General features: G+C 50.9%; 1 protein-coding gene across 1 annotated transcript in view; it reads left to right on the plus strand.

Moving 5' to 3' along the window:
• Ptprn2 (protein tyrosine phosphatase receptor type N2) overlaps positions 1-8,749 on the plus strand; it is a 523,272-nt gene extending 514,523 nt beyond the window's left edge. Inside the window, exons 22-23 of the mRNA XM_033763957.1 lie at positions 3,309-3,382; positions 7,351-8,749. Coding sequence (XP_033619848.1) covers positions 3,309-3,382; positions 7,351-7,422 — 146 coding nt within the window. The 3' untranslated portion in view covers positions 7,423-8,749. The remainder of the gene's footprint in view (positions 1-3,308; positions 3,383-7,350) is intronic.
• The last annotated feature ends 14,231 nt before the right edge of the window (positions 8,750-22,980 follow it).

The raw sequence follows: 22,980 nt of genomic DNA on the forward strand, positions 1-22,980 counted from the left end.
TCACTTGGGCATCACTGACCCCTGGAATGTGTCATCCATCCACTTTGGCTTCACATCCTTGGAGAGAACCCTACCACAGACACCAGAAGAGCTTCTGGGCCAGGGCTCAGACCAACCCCGCAGCTCAGCAGCCCTGGCATAAAGGAAAAGGACAGCACCCACCACTCTGCCTGCAAAAGGTCACACTGGTGTTAGGGTGGCGACACTGAGCTACTCACCGCTGTCTTTCTGTCCCTTGTAAGGGATTTTGCAGTGAGCTCTATTAAAGCTGTCTCCACACACACTTCAAATAACTAATTATTTTTAATTCTAGCATGCAAGAAGACATTAGCCATCCTCCTCAGACAATTGACTTTACTTAACAAATCCATTACTTACCTAACTTTAGTGCTCTCCACTTTTTTCAGCATTAATTTAATTTCCTCCACTGTTCCACCTTAGCATCAGCCAGGAGAAGTATGAGTATCTCCCTGATATTTCTCACCCCATCTGGGTGAACTCAGGATGCTCTGTTTCCATTGCCCACTTTCTTTTGAGAATAGTCTGTGAAAGAGCATCACAGAGCCATGAAGCAGGAGGATTTGGTCATAGCGTTTCACCAGAGGATCTGCCTGGCCCTGGGGTCTTTCCTCAGTAACACCTGTCCACATGAGGCCAAGCTCTTCTGGCCATACCAGCCCCAGCTCTCGGGAGCTGCCACTTGCCTACCAGAGTTCTGAGGCATGGTCTACAGCCAGTAGCTCTCAGTGCTGATGGGGCACCCAGGCTTGTGGCACAGGCAACCCTCGGGATTAAATCACATCTGAAAGCTTTGAGTCTGTGTCCCAGATGGACCCTCAAGGTGGACTGAAATTCTCTGTTGAGTCAGATGCCTCACACTGCACCAGGGTCAGAGGCTAACAGACCCTGTGGGGCTGAATTCTGTCCTGAGTGTCCCTGAGGTGAGCCTCACTGTACCCGAAGGTCACAGCTTCGTTGGCCTCATCTCCCAGGGCCCTGGCACAGCCCCACCATGGGACAAGGTGGTGGCCTGACCCCACACCCACAGCAGTGCCAGGGCCCCAACACTGCCCATTCTGCAGAACCCAGAAAACCACATTGGATTTCAACTGGGCATTCTACTCTGAACTGCTCTTTTTCTTTTTCAGAAAAGTTTCTTAAAAACCAGTAGACAAAGAAGATGGAGAGGGGAAAGGGATAAAATTTTTAAAAACTTATTTTTTCAAAAAACCAGTAGACATATTTTAATACACTGGACCAGTCATGATGCACTTTATCAGAACCCAGCTCCCAATCTCACAACACCTCCAAAGATGCCTGACCAAGTGCACTGCACAGCGACCATGACCACAAAGCCCTGGCCAGGAGTTTTCATTGCTGGCTTTTGCATATGGACACAGTGCCTGCCACATGACATGGTGCCCCATGGCTTCTGACATGGGTCACAGTTGGGATGCTCCTGAGAAGCCCTAGGTCATATGCAGGTTCTCAGGTTGAGAGCATCATCCGTGCTGCAAAAGTCACCCCTCCCTGTGAGAGGGCAGAGAGTGCTGGCACAGTGCTCATGAGACACAGAAATACTCCTGTGGGCTTTAGGGTGTTTGTGGGAAGCTGCCAAGTTTAGTCACAAAGCTGTTCTGCCCTTGTCACTAAACATCACAGGGCTCACCATTCCACATCCCTGGAGAGACCTCATAGGCTTAAGATGCTGGAGAGGGCAGTGCCATGCTCATCCCCTTGGGTACCATGCTGTCTCCAGGGTGGCATTCTTCACACCTGAAATTCAGGTGCACCAGAATGTGCAGCGTTGCCAGCAGCTGTAGCCCTGCCAAGGGCCAATCACAGCTGCCATGAGGGCTGGTTTCCTGGCAAGGGCAAGACCCCATATTTGGGAGCCCTGAAGCCCCTTTCCTGCTTCTGGCCTGTTCTGGGAAAAGCAAAGTTCACTCCATGTCTGTCACTGTCATTCAGCTGTGTGGGCTCCATTGCCGGGGAAGATGGTCCCCTTAAGGGACCCGGCTGGCTGCTGCCTCCTCTTCCTGACCGCCTCCCTGAGACTCACCCTTCTATTCCAAACTGCTCTAAATGCATGGATTCTCTTTAGAACAAGGCTGTGGGTCCTGTGGCTCTCAGCATTGGCAGCCTTTGAACCCCTGAAGAGCAGTACCTAAGCAAACCAGGACCTGACCCTTGCCCTCAGCTGGGAAGACCTCTCTTCCAGCTGCTATGGACACTGGCCACCCTCAGGGAGATGCCCCTGGGAAGAAGCAGTGGGCTCTGGTGTCCTAGACCAACAGAGGAAGTGTGCTGCCCATGGACAGAAGCTGGGGAGACTTTGGGTCAGCTCTGAAGGTGACACAGGCACTTCACCTGCCCTTGGGTGGCCCAGAGGCCCCGGTGCTGCATGGGCCAGGGTTGGTGGAGTCAGTGATGGCACCAGGCAGCCTTCCACAGCTTCCCTAGGTTTCTTGCTGTTTTACTTTATGCAAATGTGATGTATGGTCCCAGCACACCCTCAGGTGTCGCCTATCACGCCGCCTCTCCTCAGCTCAGGCTAGATTTAGGCCTTTGCCCTCTCCTTCACTGATCTGCCACCTCTGGTCCCACAGGCCAATGCATTTATTCTCCTGAGGTAGTGCTGGCCTTGACTGCTGAGCCACCTGGGTGGCCATAGCAGCATGGGCTAGAGTGTCCTGACCACCAAGGCCACGCTGTGGTGTGGTGGGGATTGTCTTCCTGGGGGCTGCTCTCCAGAGCCCCATGTGCTTGTCCTGTGGTGCTGGTGGCATCTGGTGGCCTTGGACCAGTCTTGTTTCCTCATCACAAAAGTGTCCTTGCTTCACATCTGCGGCCCTGTTTTAGAAACCAGGGAACTCTGCGCTCAAAGGCCACTACTTCATGTAAAAGATCGCTCTAACCTTCCTTTCATCAAATGAGAACTAATTCTATGCAATCAAAATCAAAACATACCCTACTTCCTCTGACTTAACAGTCTAGATGCCACCAAACAACCCAACAAAGCTCAGTTTCTAGTGGTGGTGGCTGCTGGTGTTAAGTATGGTATCTACTCAGGCATCTAGGACTGTTCTCAGCTCGGCTTTCTCGAATTAATGCTAATGAAAGCTGCCCTTGCCTTATTTTCTGTGTGAACACTGAAATTGCAGCTGCCTGCCAAGCCTGCTGAGGGACGAGTGTAATAATTTTCAACTGGCCTCTTTGCCCAGAGGGAGCCCGATAGCAGGAGATTGACAGATTCGGAGTGGATTATCTTGTGCGCTGAGCTCAGCCCAATTTGTGGTTTGTTGCAGGTGCTAAAGAGATTGATATCGCAGCAACCCTGGAGCACTTGAGGGACCAGAGACCGGGCATGGTCCAGACAAAGGTACTGTCAATCAGTGCTCTGGGACTTTCAGGGTGTTAGAGGTGTCTCTCTGCAGCTGTTTCCTGAGAGTAGAGAGGGGATCAGGCTGATCTGACACAGGCCAGCTGCTGCTGTCCACCCCCATCCTCCCCAGGCAGGGGTGCCCAGGCTTTCCTGAAAGAGTCACAGGGCACCCATAGCCACAAGAACAGTTGGTGTCTGCAATGCAGGGAGAGACCAAGTAGGAGATTCAATTAACAGGATGTCTCTCTTTGAGGCAGGGGAAGAACACCGAGTTTCTATGGAAAGGAGGAAAAGGCAAACCCCAGGTCCCAGGGGTGTCCCCAGCTCACCAAATGCACCCCTGGCCCTCTATCTCCCACCTCCCTGACCACACCTGTCCTGGGTACTGGCCATTGGGTTGAAGACATCGGGTTGTCCCTGGGATAAAAGGAGTCCTGATGCTCCCAGAATAGCTCAGACTCAGCAAAAACCAGGTTATAGCAACAGGGATAAAAACAAAAGCTTTCTGATTAACCAGTCCTAAAACTGAGATTGCTCCAATTCTCTCTTCTCTGAGCATTCCAGAAATGTCTATATCCAGCAGCAGCAGCTTCTGCAGGTCCACTCTGTTAGGTAAACAGAGACCCAGTAAAGAACAAATAGCCAGCCTGAATTTCGGGTATCCAGGCACGACCTCCTGGAGTGACTCCAAAAGAGAGTCTGAGTCCAGCTTATTGAGCTGGGTGTTTTATGGATAGGGCAGGGGGGTTAGTGGGATGTGCTTCAGTGACAGGAAGTGAAGAGGGTGTGAGATTGGGGGAGTGAGAATGGCTGAGTACTTGGCCATAGCAACAGGTGCTGTGACTAGTGAGTGGGATGGGTGTGTCGTGTCCTGGCAGAGTAGACATTGTTCCCAGGCTCAGTTGGGGACTGCAGGATGTAGCAATAATCTGTGATTGATCTGGAAGTTCAGGAACTCGGGCAGCTGGGGACCGGCGGGGATAAGACCTGTCACACATCCTAGACATCCTGAAGTCACAAATATGCATCTCCCTACTGGTGTCAGGTCCTAGCACACTGGGTGCTTAGTGTGCACACGGATGTGAGATTGCTGAAAGATGCCCTTGCAGAATTACTCCATAACTTAAGAGGATCTTAGATTCTAAAAACCATACAGAGGCTGGGGACGTATCCCATGGTTCAGCACTTGCGTAGCACTTTCAGGGCCCTAGATTCAATCCCAGCATCACAACAGAATCCTTCGCTGCCTGGCAGGCCAAGATCCACACCCTGTGATCCCTAGCTGGGCATCCAGGCCAAGCTGATCCCTCTGGGAGGTGTAGGCAGCTCCTAGGCCCCCCATGCTATCCAACTGTTAGGGTGAAAGTTAAGCACTGTAACAGTAACATGTGCACGCAGGGTGAGCTGGGCCACATAAACCCAGGCATAGTGCTTGGTCCTGTAGAGAGCTGTCAAGGCTGGGGACAGCTCATCTCAGCCCGGAGTGCACCCAGCCTCCTGGCACTCGCATCCAGGCACAGGACCTTGGGGTCCCCCACCACAGGGTAATGGCTCCTCCCTCTAGTGACCCAGTGTCACATGAGAGAGACCAGCTACAGTGCCCCTGAAGATGGACAGCATCACAGGCAGTGGCTTTTCAGATGACCCTCACGTTACATGCCCCATGGAAGGTCTATCCTGCCACAAGAGGTCAGGCCAGACACCACCCCACTGTCCTGCACCCCACCCCCAAGCTCCAGGTAGCTGGGACAGGCAGTGGAGACAGGTGACACCAGTAGGCAGGGAAATTTCATACCCAGGAAGGAGCAGCGAGCTCTGCTGTGGACAAAGTCAGATGTGTGTTGGCCTCTACTCCATGGCAATGGTGGGAAATTCAAGCCAGCAGGTCCCTGCCTGCCCACACCTCTGCACTCATTGTGGACTTGCACCTCGTTCCAGACGAGGCCTGTGTACAAACAAAATCCCTCCTGACACCCTGCAAGGACAAAGCCCTTCAGCTCCTGGTGTCCAGGTCCTATTCCCCAAAACTAGCCTCAGCAGTCCCCACCTGAGCAAAGTGCTGTGGGACACACTGAGGAAAAAGGAGCCACTTCCGCCATCACCCCAGATTCCTTGCCCTGGTACTGTGGCAAACCAGATGTCATCCTGTGGCCTCCGTCCTGGCTAACAGCTTTCCTCATGCAGGGCCTGCTCCCTGTGGGGTCCACAGGGTGCCCACTGCCTCCTGTCAGGGTCAGTCATCCTGAGGTGTGTGCATCAGCCCAGCTCCTGGAAGCTGAGCTACACAGAAGTCACCGCCACTCCTCCTCACTAACCACCCTGCCAGCATCACCCCCAGGCTGCAGACCCACAGGTCGGTTCCACCCTGGAGAGAGACAGTGGACGAAACAGCAGTGAGCACCCCTCACACAGGCCAGAGTCTGCGTCTGCCCAGGGAACGGACACCTCTCTGCAAGGAGAATGTGACCGTGGACCTGGGGCTGTGCTGCCACCTAGTGGAGCACTGAGTTAGCGGAGTGAATCTCAGGAGCCCCAGACACCTAACAAAGTCCCCTGACAGCACAGGATCTGTCACCTATGAGGGTGAGCTGGACACCTGGGAGGTCAAGGTAGCACCAAGGCCAGAGATTCAGTGCCCCAGGAGCTGTCACCATGAGGCTCTGGGTAAGGGCATGGATAAACTCGCTGCAAGGAGAGGACGGCATCCCCCACACAGGAAGGAAGGATGCCAGCTTGTCCGGACAGGAGTGGGTGTGAGAGTGTGTGAGTGCATGTGTGCATGTGGGTGTGAGAATTGTAGCTGCTCCCTTGTGGCTGGTCCCACATGAGTGTCCATGGTCACAACCTTCTCCCTGCCCAGTGTGGACAGAGCAGCTGGACACCCACTCACTGGGCTCAGCCCCCTGACTAGCCCATCTCAGTGCTGCTTCTAACCTCACCCACCAAGGCAGATCGGTCACCAGGAGCCCCTCAGTTGTGCCACCTGACAGTGCGGATCCTGAGATCCTGCCTGTGAAAACCAGTGTCTGTCACCCACCAAAACCAGGGCTTAGTCCTTAAGTGCAGCCACAGCAGTCATTCTCGTGTTTCCCTTGGCGTGAATTCCTCTCACAAGTGCACGTCACACTCAAAGGCTGGGTCTCCTCCCCAATTCCTGGGGTTCCATCCGGGTAACCAGCTCAGAGGACACTACTCCACATGTGGCCACAAACTGCTGAGCCTCACACACTGTGACTGTGGTGGGGCAGGGGCTGGCACCAGAGCACAGCATCACTACCACCAGGATGACAGGGAAGACCAGCTCCGCCCACCGATGGGCCCGTCCTTAATCAAGTTGGCTGGCCAGATGATGGCATGCAAGGTCCATGGTGCCCGTGTCTCCTCTGGTGTGACCAGCAAGTGCCTGGTGTCTCCCTGGAGTTCTGTGCCACCAGATCTGTGCTGTCTCCTCAAGAAGCCCACAGTCCTGACAGTAGGGTGACCAAGGCTAGCCCTGTGCAAACAGGTCACATGTAAGTGTATGTGCGCTTCCCGAGGCAGGTGCGGCCACCACCCATCACTTAGGAGGGCTACAGGAGGAGGTGGCTTCCCAAGCTATGACAATACCACGCCTCTACACATCTGTGCACAGAACAAGCCCAACATGGCTATGGCTGTGGTGGTTTTAATGGCCATGTCCTTACTGCCTGATACCCCTGCCCCATTCCATTCCAGGAAGGCAGGGGCTGGGGTGAGGGATCCCAAGGTCAGGACTCAGCAGGGTGTGAGGGGCCCCCAATAGTTCTGGACCCACTGCTCCCCACCCAGCTCTGGACTCAACATGTCCCTCCCAGAAGTCCGGGCCCCCCCCCACCAACCAATCTGTCAGCAAACCAAAGACTGCTTGTTCCTCTCCCTTCCCAGCATCTCTGCTGCAGCTCCCCACTGGAGCCACACTCACGTCTCCTCTCCTTGTCCCCTCACAGGAGCAGTTTGAGTTTGCACTGACAGCCGTGGCCGAGGAGGTCAATGCCATCCTGAGGGCCCTGCCCCAGTAGGCACCATTGCAGCCACCGGGACCACGCCGTGACTCTGCCCGTGTGTCTCTCATCATGACCACATAGTGATAGGCTCCTTAAGCTGCTGTGGTCAGTGCTCTTCACCCCAGAAAATGTGTACTTTTGTTTCATTGAGCGACAGGGGCTTGCAGCAACATCCAGCTGGAGTAAGGGGAGAATCAGTTCATCTGTTTTCACATTCTTGAGAAGGTTACTTTTTCTAAAGCACATGTTCAATTTCTTAACCGCAATCTTGCTGTGTTGGCACCTTCAGCGTGATCTCAAAGCAGCTTGACAGAGGGGGTGAGTAGGGCAGGGAGGCACCTGGGAAGCCACGGGTCCTAAAGAGGGGCCACCAGGTGTGGAAATGACTGTGGTGTCGGCCTCAAGGCTGGTCCATCACAGGAGAAGTCTCAGGCAGGACTGTTAGCATCCACAGCGTGGAGCAGGAAAGAAAGAACTCCCCAAGGCGTCACTGCCAGCTCCTCCTGACCTGCTCCCCCAAGCACTTGCAGGGCCATGTCAGCCACACAGGTCCTCAAGGACAGAAGGAGCTCCCTGGGGTGACACCTCCCCACTGCTGTTTCCGAGGTCAGGACCTCACATGAGGTTATAGTTGATGGCCATTATTAATGTGAGAATATCGATATCTACACTGTAGAACCAGATGCCCTGGCATGCTTTCCCGGGAGGTAATCAAATCGGAGCAGGAATGAGTGGTCAGTGAGCCCCAAGGGTCCCAAGGGCACAGTGGTCCCAGGGGATGCTTGGAGGTCCAGTCCTGGGAGGAGAGGGGTGGACTCCCTGACTCCGCTGTCACCCACACCCCAGCCCTGGAGAGACTCGGGCCCTCCCGCCTTCCAATGGTTAGCAGAATGGGTCTGCATGATTCAGAGTTGCCAAAATCATGTGGGAGCCTCAGGTTTCCTCCCTCTCCAAGTAGGAAAAGCCCCTTCTGTAGACGACATCAGGGTGATGCAATGCTGTCACCGAGAGCCACAGACACCTCTGTGGGGCTGAGCATAGAGAGACCCCGACCTGCCCAGTGCCACTCCATCCCTTCCACCTCCGTGTGACATCTGTGGCCAAGTGTAATGGGGAAAGGAAGGGAGAGAGGCGCAGACACGCTGTCTTAAGTGGTGTTGTATATCTGCTTTGATACCTGTCCTCTCCTGAAATCATTTCTCCCTACCCGGAATTTAAATAATAATTAGTAGAAATCAATTTATCTGAATATAGGAAGCATATACCTACTTGTAATTTCTAAATTCTTATGTTTTAAAAAAATCCTGCGGTGTGAGATATATAAATATATTTAATGGTGTCATATTAAACTTCTGATTTCACATTTGGTGGTCTTTATTTGAGAAGGACAGAGCAATTATTTTCCTGTCCAGCTGTTTATTCCCTGAAGATCTTGAATGATCAATGGCTCAATCAGATCATGGCCCTTCCCAGGAGGTGGCAGGGCCTGTGGGGTATCTGTGGGTGTCCAGGGCTGTCCCCATCACGGTGGTGAGGCAGAGCAATAGGCAGTGCCGGACTGCTTGTGCTGTGCCTGCCTAGTGAGCCTCACAGCATGTGCCATCGGAGATCCGACCCAGGGGACCGGTTCTGCCGTCCCCAGTGAGCAGAGCCTGTGTCACCCCCACCCTGCACCTCTCTTACACAGGAAGTGCACTCAGGATGTCTCAGGTCACAGGTGAGGGGCAGCACCCCTGTGGTGTGGCTCTGACTCCTCCTCTGCTTGGCTGTTGCATTCAGCAATGGTGAGAAGTCACAGTGCAGTCGGGCTGTCACACCCCAGGTCGCTCCTGAGCAGCACCCACCAGCATGTCTGCATTTCTCAGGAAGCCAGGCACAGGAGCTTCCAGTGTGTGCTTGTCAGTGTGACCCCCTGGGAACTTCCTCTCTAAGTCCCTCCTGTCAGTGTCCCTGAGACTCTGCTGCCCAGTACGGTGCCGCATCACTGGCTCACTGTCACCAGGCTTCCCGTGCACACACAACACAGTCACTGTGTGTAGAGCCAGGCTGAGGAGAGAGTAGTCAGCTTCACTACAGGACTGGCATAGTGGGCAGAGCTCAGCCTGGATGCCAGTTCGGGCACACTGGGAATGTTAACCCAGCCCTGGGAAAATCTATGCCACGATGCTACCAGTGAGGGGCAAGGAACAAAGCAACACAGCCCCCCCACACACACCCCATGGGCCTTCAGTCCCAAATGTGCCCACAGGACACACACTGCAGCTGTCCAGAGCTCTGTGTCTGGGCCAGCCTGCAGTCATGATGGTAACAGGCCTCCCACCTGAATGACCTGGATGGTGGCCATGGGATGGGCAGGAGCAGACATGAACCTGAATGTCACCTGCCCATAGTGGGGGCCAGTTTCTGATCCTGGAGGACTGTGTCCTCGATCTTCTGTGCTGTCCCTGATGGGGAGGCCCCAAGCCCCACACATTTGGGTCCTGTCTTCACCATTCATGTGACATCTACGCAGTCAACCACACCAAAGATAAAAGCAGGGTGCCCTGTGTGCTGACACATCTGCCACAAACAGTACCAGCGTGACAGCACCAGGGCAGCATTCAGAGGGGAAGCCGTAGGTAATGTACGTAAGAGCCATGTGTAAGAGTACCAGAGGTGACAGAGAGAGTCGGAACGATTAGGAAGCAACCCGATTTTGAAATCAGCCAAGGCCTGGACTCACATGGGCACGAGTTCCCTGAATAACCGAGGGCTGAAGTTGTCTCCCAGGAGTAGCCTGGGCCTCTCACTGACCTTGATCACAGATCAGAAGTGGCTTTCCAGGACTGATGGGAGTGCGTAACAAGCTCGGAATCCCCCAGACTGTGCTGGGGCAGCCATCCAGGAAAAACCCAGCCCACTCTCCCTCCTGTAAAGTCCCGACCTAAGCTCAGCCCAGGCCCTGGCTGGTTATGCTACCCACACAATAAAGCTTTTTCTCTTGCAAAAACCTGTTTCTGTGGACATTGGTTTCCCTGGTAAGCATGGAGGACAACAAGCCCTTGCTCCATATTTGAATATTTACTAATCTGTGCCCTGATATAATGTCAGTTAATATCATTTAATTTTAATGACTATATCAAACAACCACCTATAAAATTCCTCTGAGCAGCAATGTACAGGTCTGAAGAAGGTAATGGGGAACACGGTGCCTCGGGACCCCAAAGAGAGGAGTCTACAGAAAGAGGAGCCCCAGCCAGGAGTAGTAATTCCAGCACTCTGAGAGGCTGAGGCAGGAAGATTGCAAGTTCTAGCCCAGGCTGGGCAACTTAGCAAAACACTAACTCAAAAAGAAAAATTAAAGATTGGGGGCATAGCTCAGTGCAAAGGCTGTGGGTTCAATCCCCAGTACCAGAAAGAAAAGAAAAAGAGAAAAGGAGGAGAGAGGACAGGAGAGGAGAGGAGCAGGTCCCCAAGATAAGAGAAGGTAAAACTTCATGGTAGACCCTTAAGGACCCCATGAGGGCAGCTCCTAAAACCCAACACAGCACCCCTGAGGACACAGGAAGGCTGTGACATCCACTCTACCTGTAGACACCATGAGAACATCAGCACTAAGGATGGCCAGACATGGAGGGGAGCCCAACAGGTCCTCTGGACAGGAACCCCAAGGGGAGTAAAGACCTGAAACTAGGGGAACACAGGTCCTGGTGACACAGCAGAAAGTGGAAGTTGGTGTTGGGTTGAACAGAAGAGGAGTGCATCTGGAAACTCCAAGAGGAAACCAAAAGGCAGGGCCAAGGAAAGTGCACAGGGAAGGAAACTCCCAGAGGAGTCCCAGGAGGGAGAGGAGCCCCTACACAGCCCTGTCCCTGTGAGGTCCCAGCTCAGGGAGCCAGAGACACCTGCTCCTGACTGATAGGGCCAGATACACAGCTGTGATAGTGGGAACGGTGCCCAAGTTCCTGTGGGACCTGAGTCCACCCAGAGCTAGCCAACCTTAGAAGGCACCCACCATCCTCCAGCATGGGCTTCCCTCCAGACACGCTCCGCCGGGGTGATGCCACCCATGAGGACGTCACCTGAGCTGGCACCAGGCCTGGAGCCCCACAGCCTGGGCTCAGGAAGTCAGTTCTCTATAAGCACTGCCCTTGGGCATTGTCACGGTGACAAAAATGCAGTGATGTGTGCCAGGATGGTTTCGAGACCCCGGCCACAAGGGCGGTTTCCTTCCTTCTGCCTGTAACATCCTGGCTTGGGGTGGTGAGGACAGAGAGATGTGGTTCTTGGAGAACAGAAGGTGAACTCACTTGGACCTGAATTTTCCTAAGGCCACAGTGAACAAGCTGGGGACCAGGACCTGGTGAGGAGTAGGGTGGGGCTAAGTGGGTGGGTGTGGCTAGATGAGAGGTGTGGCTAATCACCCCACTTTGCCCCAGATGGGTGGTGCCCTGAGCACAGGGCTCTGATTCAGTGTGATATTGGTGAAGAGACCCAATGACCAAATCCTCCTGCCTGGTCTCCAAGCTCACGTGGAGGGTTCTGAGTATTCACCATTTCAATACCATGAAGCTAATCCCAAGCAATCAGTGATACATTTGTATGGAATGTTGCTTAAAATGATGGGAGAAAATGGTTAAATGTGATCTTACCACAAAACAAAAGAAGAAATGCAACAATGCTTATCTCAATGGTAAGACCTGATGCCTCACACAGTGGTACACGCCTGTAATCCCAGCCCTCTGGGAGGCTGAGGCAGGAGGATCACAGGTTCAAGCCCAGCCCGGGTAATTTAGTGAATAGTCAAGACTGAGTCTCAAAATTTTAAAAAAATAAAATTTAAAGGACTAGAGATGTAGCTCAGTACAAAGGGCCTGGGCTCCATCCCAATTTTAGGAGAAAGCAAACCCACAGATGTCAGGGTGTTAGGGTGGGGCAGATTGGACTTCTGGATGTACCCACTTGTGCTCACACACATACCCTCACTGGAGAGAGGGCCTCCCTAAAGGTGCCACTGCCCTGCATATTCTGAGCCTCGTCAACAGTCCTCAGGCCCAGCTCTGCGAGGCTGCCTTTCTCAGGGTGCTGCCTTGCACATCCCTAACCATGCCTTCCACTGACGCTCACAGTTTCCATGCTCCCTGAAGCCCTAGGACCGTGCCCCAGGGCCGAGCGTACAGCCTGCTGTGCGGTACCCACACATGGCCTCCATGCAGCTGGGTGGTGGGCAGGTGTCTGCCCATGGCATCTACAGCAAGGGCTGCGGGGCAGCTGCTCTTCCCAAAACCTCCCAAGGCCTCGGCAGGGCTCTGGGCCCAGAGCTCCCTGCTGAGAGTGGGGTTGAAGTAGCTGCCTTCCCTGTCTCTTCCTGGGCTGTGCCAACCGAGGCACTGAGCCAAGCACCCTTCTGTCTTCTTCACACCAGACTTTAGCCTGCTTTGCACCCCTCACCCTCCACCACCTTTCTCTCATCTTCGTTTCTCTCCCTCCCAAGTTTCAATGCATGCGTGGAACCACCCGGGGGCCCTCCATGGGGAAATGACAATGATATTATGTGTAATCTGTGTTTGTGCTTTATTAATCAAGTAGAACACTAATAAAAAACCTTCATAATTAGTGGAATAGGCATTAATTCAAAGATGTTTATTGGAATAGAAAATTAGAATTTGATTATACCTTTGTTCCTGAACAATAGCTGCTTTTCATTTTATTTGGGTATTCGGTTAGAAACTGGTCTTAGCCATTTATGTTGCTCCATTTATTAGACAAACCAGATGGTTTATGTAATTTGCTCTTTTTAGTTGTGTACAGTTGATAAATATCATGGAGGTTTTCCTGGATGGGAGGTGACTTCCCCTTGCTCAGCTCTCTGCTGTCCTCTGGGGGATGGTATTGGGACAGTCATGGGACGAGTGACTGGGGCACAGTCTGGCTTCATGCACAGGAATAGGAGACCATGACAAGACATCTTGGAGTCCAGGAAACCAATCCAGGTGTGGTAGCCAAAGAAGCCTCCTGGAGAGGCACCCCTGAGGTCAACCACTAGATGCCCATCTGCTGGTCCAGCCTGGGCCCTAAGCCACAGCCTGCTCTGTTCCTACAGGAGACACTGGACCCTCACCAGGCCTGTGATGCCCCTTATCCCCTGTCCCACCTCACGTGTCACACCCGCCCTCCAGAAAGTGGACCTGACCCCAGACCCAGGCCTGCCCAGTGAGCCGACTTCTGGTCCCTTCCATGTCCCTCCTGTGTCCCCACATGTCCCTCTCAAGTGCCTCATGCATGTGTCCCTCCCATGTCCCACTGTTCGTATGGCCATCAGCTACAGGTAGAGGCAGTGGGTGACCAGCCACCTGGAAAAACAGTCACACATTCTTGTACATTCAGCCACCATTTCAGCCCATCCATGGCCTGTATGTGATGGCACCTGTGTGTGACTATGCACAAAAGTGGGCTCAGGCTCCCTGGGCCTGTATTCATGCCCCTCCCAAGAACAATAGCCATGGCACCCAATAATCACTCAGCCGGTGCCAGAACTGGGTGTGCATCTCCCCAACCCTGCACAGCTGTCAGTCAGCCCTTTTGTTCAAGTGACACACTGCATGCCCCAGCCTCCTCTCTGCCCCAGGGGGAGGCAGGGGCTGACCCCCGGGTCCCATAATGAGGGTGCTCCCTGGGCAGTTGGTTCTCCAATGGGCTGCCTGGAGCCAGACTGGAAGTAGGCCCTGACTGGTGAGGGGCAGGTGCTGAGTGGCCATGCCCTCCTGGGCCACAGGCTCCCACAAACCAAAATAGACCATGATGGCTCTGACTTCACATGCCCACACATGCAGGCACATACATGTCCAATGTCCATTCAGCATGTGGGATCTGGGCCTGAGGGCAACATGTATTGCAAACCCCTATACCCACTTTTGCCTAAGCCTAAAACCAGGGAGCCATGGCCCTAGTTTGCAGAGGAGACATGAGCCATGACAGGCATCACAAGCCCAGGCTCTAATATTTGCATTTGTACGTGAGTATTAATTTTAGGCCAGGCAGATGTCAACATAAATAGAATTAGAAAGGATTTAGGCTCAACTCTACAGCACTTGCTATTTGCCTGCATTCTGGGGGCCAACCTTCAGGAGCTCCCACTAACAACAGGCCAATGCCATGGCATGTGGGAGGAAGGGAATAACTGGAGCTGGGCCTAGTCACAGGAGAACCACTTCAGAAGTCCAATTCTACCACTATGCGGCCTGGCAATACCTGCCAACTCTGCCCATCATAAGCCCTAGTGGTCTGGCCACCGCTGTCCACCATGAACCCCAAAGGGCACTCGTACCCACTAAGATCACTGGAGGGTCTCTGACAACTCTACACTCCATGAGCCCTGTTGAGTCCCTTCCAACTGTGCTGACCAAGAGTCTTGGGGTCCATGCCAACTCTCCCTACCACAGTCCCTGGGGAATCCTAATAACTCTGTATGTACAGCTTGAGATCTCGGGGTCCCTGCCAACTCTGTGCACCATAAACCTGGGAGACCCTACCAACTAGGTCTACCATAGGCCCTGGGGATCCCTGCCATCTCTGCCAGCCATACATCTGGTGGTTCCCACCAACTCTGCCCACCATGAATCTGGCAGATACCCTTCTGCTCTATCTACTATGAGCCTTTGGAGGTCCCTGCTAATTGTGCCCATCTCAAGAAATTCCTGCCAACACTGTCCACCATGAGCTCTGTGTGTCCCAACCAACTCTTCCCTGGGGTTCCCACCATTCTAACAGTAATGAGTTGAGACCTTGGGGTGCATGCCAACTTTACTAAAGATCCCTGCTAATTGTTTCCATCATGACCTCTGGGGGTCCCCACCAATTCTACCAGAAAGGGTCCTGGGGGCCCATGCCAACTCTGCCACCATGAGTTTTGGAGGTCCCTGCCAATGGTCCCAAGTGTGAGCCCTGTAGGTCCCTGTCAGTTTTGCTCACCATGATCCCTGAGGGTCCATGTCAGGTCCATGAGCCCTGGTGGGCACTCCCAATTCTATCCACCGTGACTCCTGGTCAGTCATCGCCAGTGTGACTACCATGAGGCCTGAGGAGTCCCTGCCAACTCTACCCACCATGAGACCTTTGTGTCTCTGCCAAATCTGCCCACCATGAGCCCTGGGGATGCTGACAACTCTGCCAAAAATTAGCCCTTGTGTCTCCACAAACCCTGCCCACCAAGGCATCTGGGTATCAAAGGCAATGTGCCCATCATGAATCCTGGGGGACTCCTCCAACTCTACCCACACCGAGACCTTGGGGTTCATGCCAACTTTACTGAAGATCCCTGCTAATTGCTTCCATCATGACCTCTGATGGTCCCCCCCAATTCTACCAGAGTGGGTTCTGTGGGTCCATGCTAACTCTGCCCACCATGAGTTTTGGAGGTCCCTGCCAATGGTGCCAAGCACTAGCCCTGTAGGTCCCTGTTAGTTCTGTCTACCATGAACTCTGGGGGTGCCCACCATGTCTGCACACCATGACCCTAGGATCCTTGTCAATTCTGCCCACCATGAGCACCAGAGGTCTGGCCAACTCAATCCAACCTAAAATTTAGAAGTCCCCACCAATCTGCCCATCATGAATCCAGAATGTGGCACTCCCAGCTAATACTACCTACCATTCATGAGTCTGGGGGTACTTACCGACTCAGTTCACCTGGGACTCCTGTCAAATCTGACCAAAATTAGACTTGATATCTCCAACAACTCTACCCAACATGAGTTGTACTGGTCCTCACCAACTCAGCCCATAATGATGCCTGAGGTTCCCAGCTTATTCTGCTGCCAATCATGAACTCTTGGGGTCTCTAACTCTACCCACCATGAGCCCACCATGGGTATCCAGGCAAATTCTACCATGATGAGCTCTAAGGGTCCATGCCAACCATTAACCCAGGTTTTCCCCATCAACCCTGCCCACTTTTAGCCCTGTGGTCCATGCCAATTCTGCCCACCATGAGCCATGCGGGGGGTTAAATGCCAATTCTGTCCACCACACACCCTGAAAGGCACTGCCAACTCTACACACTATGAGCCTGTGGGGTCCTGCCATCTGTGCCCAGCATTATTCCCAGAGGTCCATACCAATTTTGCTAACCATAAGTCCCCACTGTGTGAAAGTCCACACCATCTCTGTCCACCATGAGCCCTGTCGGACACTGCCAAGTTTACCCACCATGAACCCGGGGGGGTCCTGTCAATTTGGTGCACATTGAGCCCTGTGGAATGTTGGCCAACTGTGCCCATAATGAGTTCCAAGATGGGAAGATTTCAGGTGGTGATTAGATCTCAACAATACCCACCATGAGACCTACAGGTCCCTGTCAACTCTGCACACTATGAGCCCTGGGGTTTCCTGCCAATTCTGCCCAAAATGAGCACTGGGAGCCTCTGTCACCCTGCCCACCTTGAAAACTGGGCAACTCTACCCACCATGAGACTTTGGAGGTCAAAGTTAACTGTACCACCATGGACATTAGTGATCTCTACCAACATTGTCTACCGTGAGTTCTGTAGGTCCTTGGCTCTACTCACCATATCCCTGGGGATCCATACCAATTCTGTCTACCATGAGCCCTGATGGGTGCTCTCAATTCTACCCACCATAAGCTGAGGGGTCAACTATACCCACCATGAATCTTGGGAGTTCCCTGCCAACTGTGCCCATTATGAACACTGGTGATCCATGCTAACTCTACCTACCATGAGCTTTTAAGGTCCCTGAAACTCTACCCACCATGAGCCTTGTGGGTCCTGACCAACTCTACCCACTATGAGACTTGTGGGTCCTCCCACAGTGTCTTTCCCACCCCCTGAAACCACACTGACTACCCCTGAGAATGTTCTGGTGTGCCACCCAGCCTCCAGCCTGCCTCACTCAGGAGCTGTGTGGGACTCAGTGGCCCAGGCTCTCCTCTGCTCAGCCCTGAGCAGTCTTAGGGCAGGACTAGATTCTGGTTCTTCTCAGTGTCCTGCAGTCTTGCACATAGTAGATGTGGATTGATGTCCTAGAGGTGGGGACCACAGCCCCTTCCCTCTCCACGCTCTCACTGTCTTTGTTACTTTCTACCCCTTCCTGCTCTGGAAGGATCTGAAGCAACTTTGATCAAAACTTCACACAGAATGATTTCGCAGGACCCCTGCATCAGCTTGCAGAGCCAGAGGCTTTGTGTTATAAATTAATGCATCAGCACAGGTTTATCCAACTTTCCAAGCCAGGAAAAGACTCAGAGAAGGTCAGAATCTCTAGGTCCAGCTGCCCACCCACTCAGAAGCCCTCGTCTGGCTCATTGGCCACAGGTGGTCTAGGTAAAAGTGAGGACCAGGCCAGTGAGAGTAATCAGAGACCAGGCCAGGGAGCTTTTATTACTCTGTGAAAAAGAGTTGCTGAAAACATAGCCACTTATCCCCTGGCTACCTCCCACTCTAATCCCAGGAGCACTTCCCAAGGGAGGTGCAGGTTCCAGATTCCGCATGTATCTACGAGTCCTTCCCATTTTACTGTTTTCTGCAAGACCAGCCCTGCAGACGGAGTCTGTCCTGTGCCTCTCACTCCCTGCCCCGCCTATAAACAGCACTGATAGAATAAAAAGACAGAAGCCCTGTGTCAAAATGGGATGGCCTGCAAGAGCAGGTCCCATTTGCCTTGTCCCCTTCTCAGCCTGCATCTCAGCCCCTTGCTTCTTTCTTCATCATCAAGAACTCTGAGGCTTCTACTCTAGTTTTCCCCCAGAACACTCAGCGTCTCCCTAGGAGAGATGTGAAGGTGGCTGAAAGCATGTCCGTGTGGGTCTGGCCCCAACAGGAAGGAAATGGGCAACATGTAGGCTTCAGCACCAGCATGGGGACAGCACCTGGGCCCTGAGGTGTCTGCACTAACAGAAGTCACAACTGTAGGCAGTTGACCACTGTCTTCCTACGCGGCGGTGGGAATTCCCAGCTGTCGGCTGCCCTGGTCCTCACAACTGGAGAGGCTGGCACCTGTGGCAAATATCATTTTGATCCCTAGCAAAATTCCAAAGCACCTCCTTAATTGATAGATTGGGGATTATTTTTAAGAATATGCAATCTTTCATGAGATCAGTATTACCCAATACTAAAACTATGCAAAACCAAAACAAGGAAAGAAAAGTACAGGCAAATATATCTCTTAGGGATAAAGATGCAAACATTCTCAACCACATACTAGCAGACAGAAGCCAGCAACAAATAAAAACAATGATATTCCATGAATCAATGGGATTTAACCTGTGAACACAAGATTAGTTGAATATGTGAAAATCAATTAAGGTAATACTTTATGTCAGTAGAATAAAATAAAAATCAAATGATCATCTTAATATAATGCAAAAAAAGCACTCCAAAAAATCCCAATATCTGTTCATGATTAAAAACACTCAACAGGGCCAGAGATTTAGCTCAGTGGTGCCACTGCCTGCATCACAAGCACAAGTTTGATCCCCAGTACAAAAAAAAAAAAAACGTCCATTCATATCCTCAGTGTCTGTCTTAGCTTCTTTTTCATTGCTGGGATAAAAATACTTTATACATCCAAGTTAAAAGAGGAGAGGCTTGTTTTAGTTCAGTTTGTAGAGTTCACAGTCGATAGTTGGCTGGCTCTAAGGTAGGGCAGCATGGCAGAGGGGCCTAGCAGAGGAGAAAGAGTCCATGGCAGGTCAGGCAGGAAAGCAGCCAGCCTTCCTTCTTTTCCTTTTTATTACATCCAGACTACAAGACATAACATTCTGCTCCTGGCTCCCAAAAAACTCTTATGCATACTTTTATGAAAAATGCATTTAGTCCATCTCTAAGAATTGCCAAAATCCTAATGTAGCAACAGGGACCCTGGAGGTAGGAAAAAGGTAGGATAAAGGCCTCACTGATCTAATGATTAAGATCATTTAGCTTTATCAAGACCAATAAGAATGTGAGTTGCATGAGAGATAAGGTTTATTCTATTCTAAGTGTGAACAGAAACTGAAATCGGGCAACTTTCAGCAGCTAGATGGGAAATTTTTCATCTGTGTGTGGATGGGCTAACATCAAGAGAAAGAGGTATGAGCAGTTAGCTTGGAAGGGAATTAGGCTTGTGTAGGGCTTGAAAAGGGAGCTATGATTATAAGAAATGTTTATGACTGAGGGCCCAAGGACGGTCAGCACAGGTATGCAGATAATCACTGGACTTCTTGGCACTGGGGAGATTCTAAAATGTCTCAAATTGTCTTTATGGCCATCTGTCTTGTTTACTGAGAATAGCCTGTTGTTTGCTGAGACCAGCCTGTTTGCTTTACAAAGGTCTCATTCAGGCCGTACGTGACAGGGAAACTTATTAAAAATAGTTCCTGTCTGTACCACCAAAAGTAGTTTCTGCCCTCACAGGTAAACTCTGCAGTTAGGATAGTTAAAAAGATAAAGAAAGAAAAAGCTAGCTAGACTTGGGAGAGGCTCTAGGAAACACATTTACCAGGACAGCTAGCTCCCCTCACGCACTGGACAAGATGTGAGGGCGATAAGAGACAGCCACCTGAGGATTCTTATTTAATATGACGTACACACACGCACAGCACACATCTATGTATATACATGTGTGCATGTTCTCACTTTAACATTGGTGTATTACAGCAGATACACACATGTACACATCTCTTAATCATTAAGTAAGCTGTCATCTTAATAGGCCCTCCCCCTTCACTCATTCATTACAAATGGACAAAAAAAAATGGCCCCAAAAATGTAGACAGACATGCCGAGATTATGACAGATCAGATATTGACAAGTGCCTACCTGGAGGATGGGAAAGATACTAGTCCCCAATAAAAGAAGCCAGGGATAGGAGCTCTTGGACTTTCATCTCTGAAGTCCCCTACCCCCTCACTGTAGCTATATACCCTCTTTCTTTTCCATCTTTTCTCCCTAAATAAACCATATTTTGTTATACCTTCTTTTGCCTTTTTCTTAGTTCTTTACTGGCTCCAGGTTTAAGATCACTGGGAGCTGCATTTTCAACAGAGCAGCGACATGGTGTGACGTGGTGTGGCAAGCTGCCCACTCCTAGACGGGACACTAACAGTTTCAGCATTGCTGAAAAGTTCTAGTCTAAAGTTTCTTCTTGAGAAATAAGGCAAACTCTTAACTGTAAGCCCTTATAAAAAAGCAAGTGAAACACTTCCAACATAAAATGGCACAAAGTAAACATTCCTATTCCAAAAGGTAGAAATAGAGGGATAGAAAGGAATAGAACCAAAACAAGACCAAAATCCAGCACGGCAGACATCAAATCCTGTTCTTCCATGCGCAACACCTGAGGTAATTTGTGCAAGATGTGAGCTCCAAATGGCTTGAAGGGCTCATCCCCTGTGGCACAGCCGGTGATTGCAGCCCTCATGGCCTCTCAGGCTGACTTTTCTTACTCCTTGCAGCTCTCCTCAGACATTCCACATTCCTGGCTTGACCAACTTCCTGGGGTGTCCACTGCACCTTTGACCTCACCCTCACAGCTTCATGCATTGCCTTCTCAGAGACACAATGCCTGGCCCCCATGCTTTCTTCTGAAATCTGGATCAAAGCCTTCTGACCTTACAACTCCCATTCTTCATGTGCCTAAAACCAGTACCATGTGGCTAACACCAAAGTCTGCCACCAGCTGGAGCAGTAGCCAGCCTTCCTTCTCTCTTGGCTGCAGGGTTCAAGTAAATAGATTGTTGAGTGCTATGAATCCACTCTCAAGGAACAAATTCGTAAGGCCACTGCCATTCTGGAATATAGTCCACTGGGACTCTCTTCTTAAAGCAAATTTTGAGGCTGCAAAGAGTAGAGTCTTGTCGGCCATCTAAGGATGATCACAGGCCATCTTTCCTATTGTCCTGTTCCAAAGCACTTGGATTTTTAAAAAATGGTTTAAGCAACCAAGTTCTACTCTGCTCCATCTTAGCAGGATGCAACTTTTCCAGGGCTTCTGATTAAACTCAAAACTTTAAATCATTCTACTAGGCCCTTTCCTCTTGATTCTCAATACAGATCTGGCTAAAAGCCCTCGGAAGTAGTCATGCCATCACCTCAATATTAGATTTCCTTGCAATTTCTCCTGCCAGATTAATTAGTGTGCTGCATTAATTAATCTCAGTTTCCTGCAATATCTCAGGACATGAGAAAAACACAGATAGATTGTCTGCCAGAGCATAACACACATGACCTGGACTCCAACTGCAGATGGAGTCCCTCCTCCTAAAGGAAACCTCTGGAGCCTGGTCTTAAACAGCTGCGCTACTCTCAGCATTCTGGTCTTCACAAACCATAATCTCCTATCCAGCTTGTCTCACAGCAATCTCGGGCTGTTTCTCCAGCCAGCCTCTCCAAACCTTTCTGAATTCTTCCCACAAGACAATTCCAAAGGCTCCTGAACCACATTGTCAGGTGGCATCATGGCAACAAGCCCACTTACCTGGTACCAAAATCTCTTAGTTACTTTCTCATTGCTGTAACAAAAATTCTCAACATCCAGAAGTTAAAGGAGAAGAGGTTTCTTTTAGCTGACAGTTTGTGGAAGTTTCAGTCTGTAGTTGGCTGATCCAAGGCAGGACAGCATGGCAGAGGAGAAAGAATTCCTGGAGTGGCATGCACAAGGCAGAGTGTCTTCCTTCCAGGCTACAGCCCATTGATTGGTGCCACCCATACTCAGGCTGGATCTTCCCTCTTCAGTAAATCCATCATCCACATCCAGAACTATGCTAAACCCATCAGTGGACTAATCCAGTGTCATACAACCATGAACCAGTCACTTCCAAAAGCCCTACCTGTAAGTGCATGAGGCTTTGGGTATACATGTAGATATAAGCTGTAACTATCCTAGAGGTTCTACCCAAGCAACTGTGCAAGAAAACGGAATAAAAAGCATTCAAAGTGGAAAGGAAGATAAATAATCATCTCAGTTTACAGAAGACATGATCTTATATATAAAACATCCTGAGGAATCCACTAAAACTGTATTAGAACTAACACATGAACTTATAAAGTGGTAAACACAAGATCATTACCTAGAAATCAATTTCATTGCCATACACTTGTAATGATAAATCAAAACATCAAATTAAAATAATTTTACTCACAATAGCATCAAAAAGAAAAAAAATAATTAGGAATAAGTTTAACAGGAGAAATGTAAAACACAGTGAACATTACATTGCCAAAAGAGATTAAGAAGATGTAAATAAGTGGAAAGACATCACCCCATGTTCATGGATCCAAAGACATGATGACATGTTTCCAGTGGTCTGTGTCCTCTCATGACCTTTGAATAAGGACCCTCATCATTTGATCAGGACCCATGCTAATGCCCTCATCTTAACTTGGTTGTGTCTGCAAAGGTCCTGTTTCCAAATAAAATCACATTCACAGGTCCTGCGGCTCAAGCCTTGGACACAGCTTCTAAGCCCACAACAGGTCACAGGACCTCAGCCTGACAATAAGCTTCCCTGAGCATGTCTTCTTTATCAAAGGAAACATTTCTACCAGGAAGACGCATGGGACTTGATGGACATGCAACAAGTCACTACTGTGTTGAGCT

This window comes from Fukomys damarensis, unplaced genomic scaffold (genome assembly GCF_012274545.1).
Source record: "Fukomys damarensis isolate Sample0158 unplaced genomic scaffold, DMR_v1.0_HiC HiC_scaffold_16, whole genome shotgun sequence".
Lineage (NCBI taxonomy): Eukaryota > Metazoa > Chordata > Mammalia > Rodentia > Bathyergidae > Fukomys > Fukomys damarensis.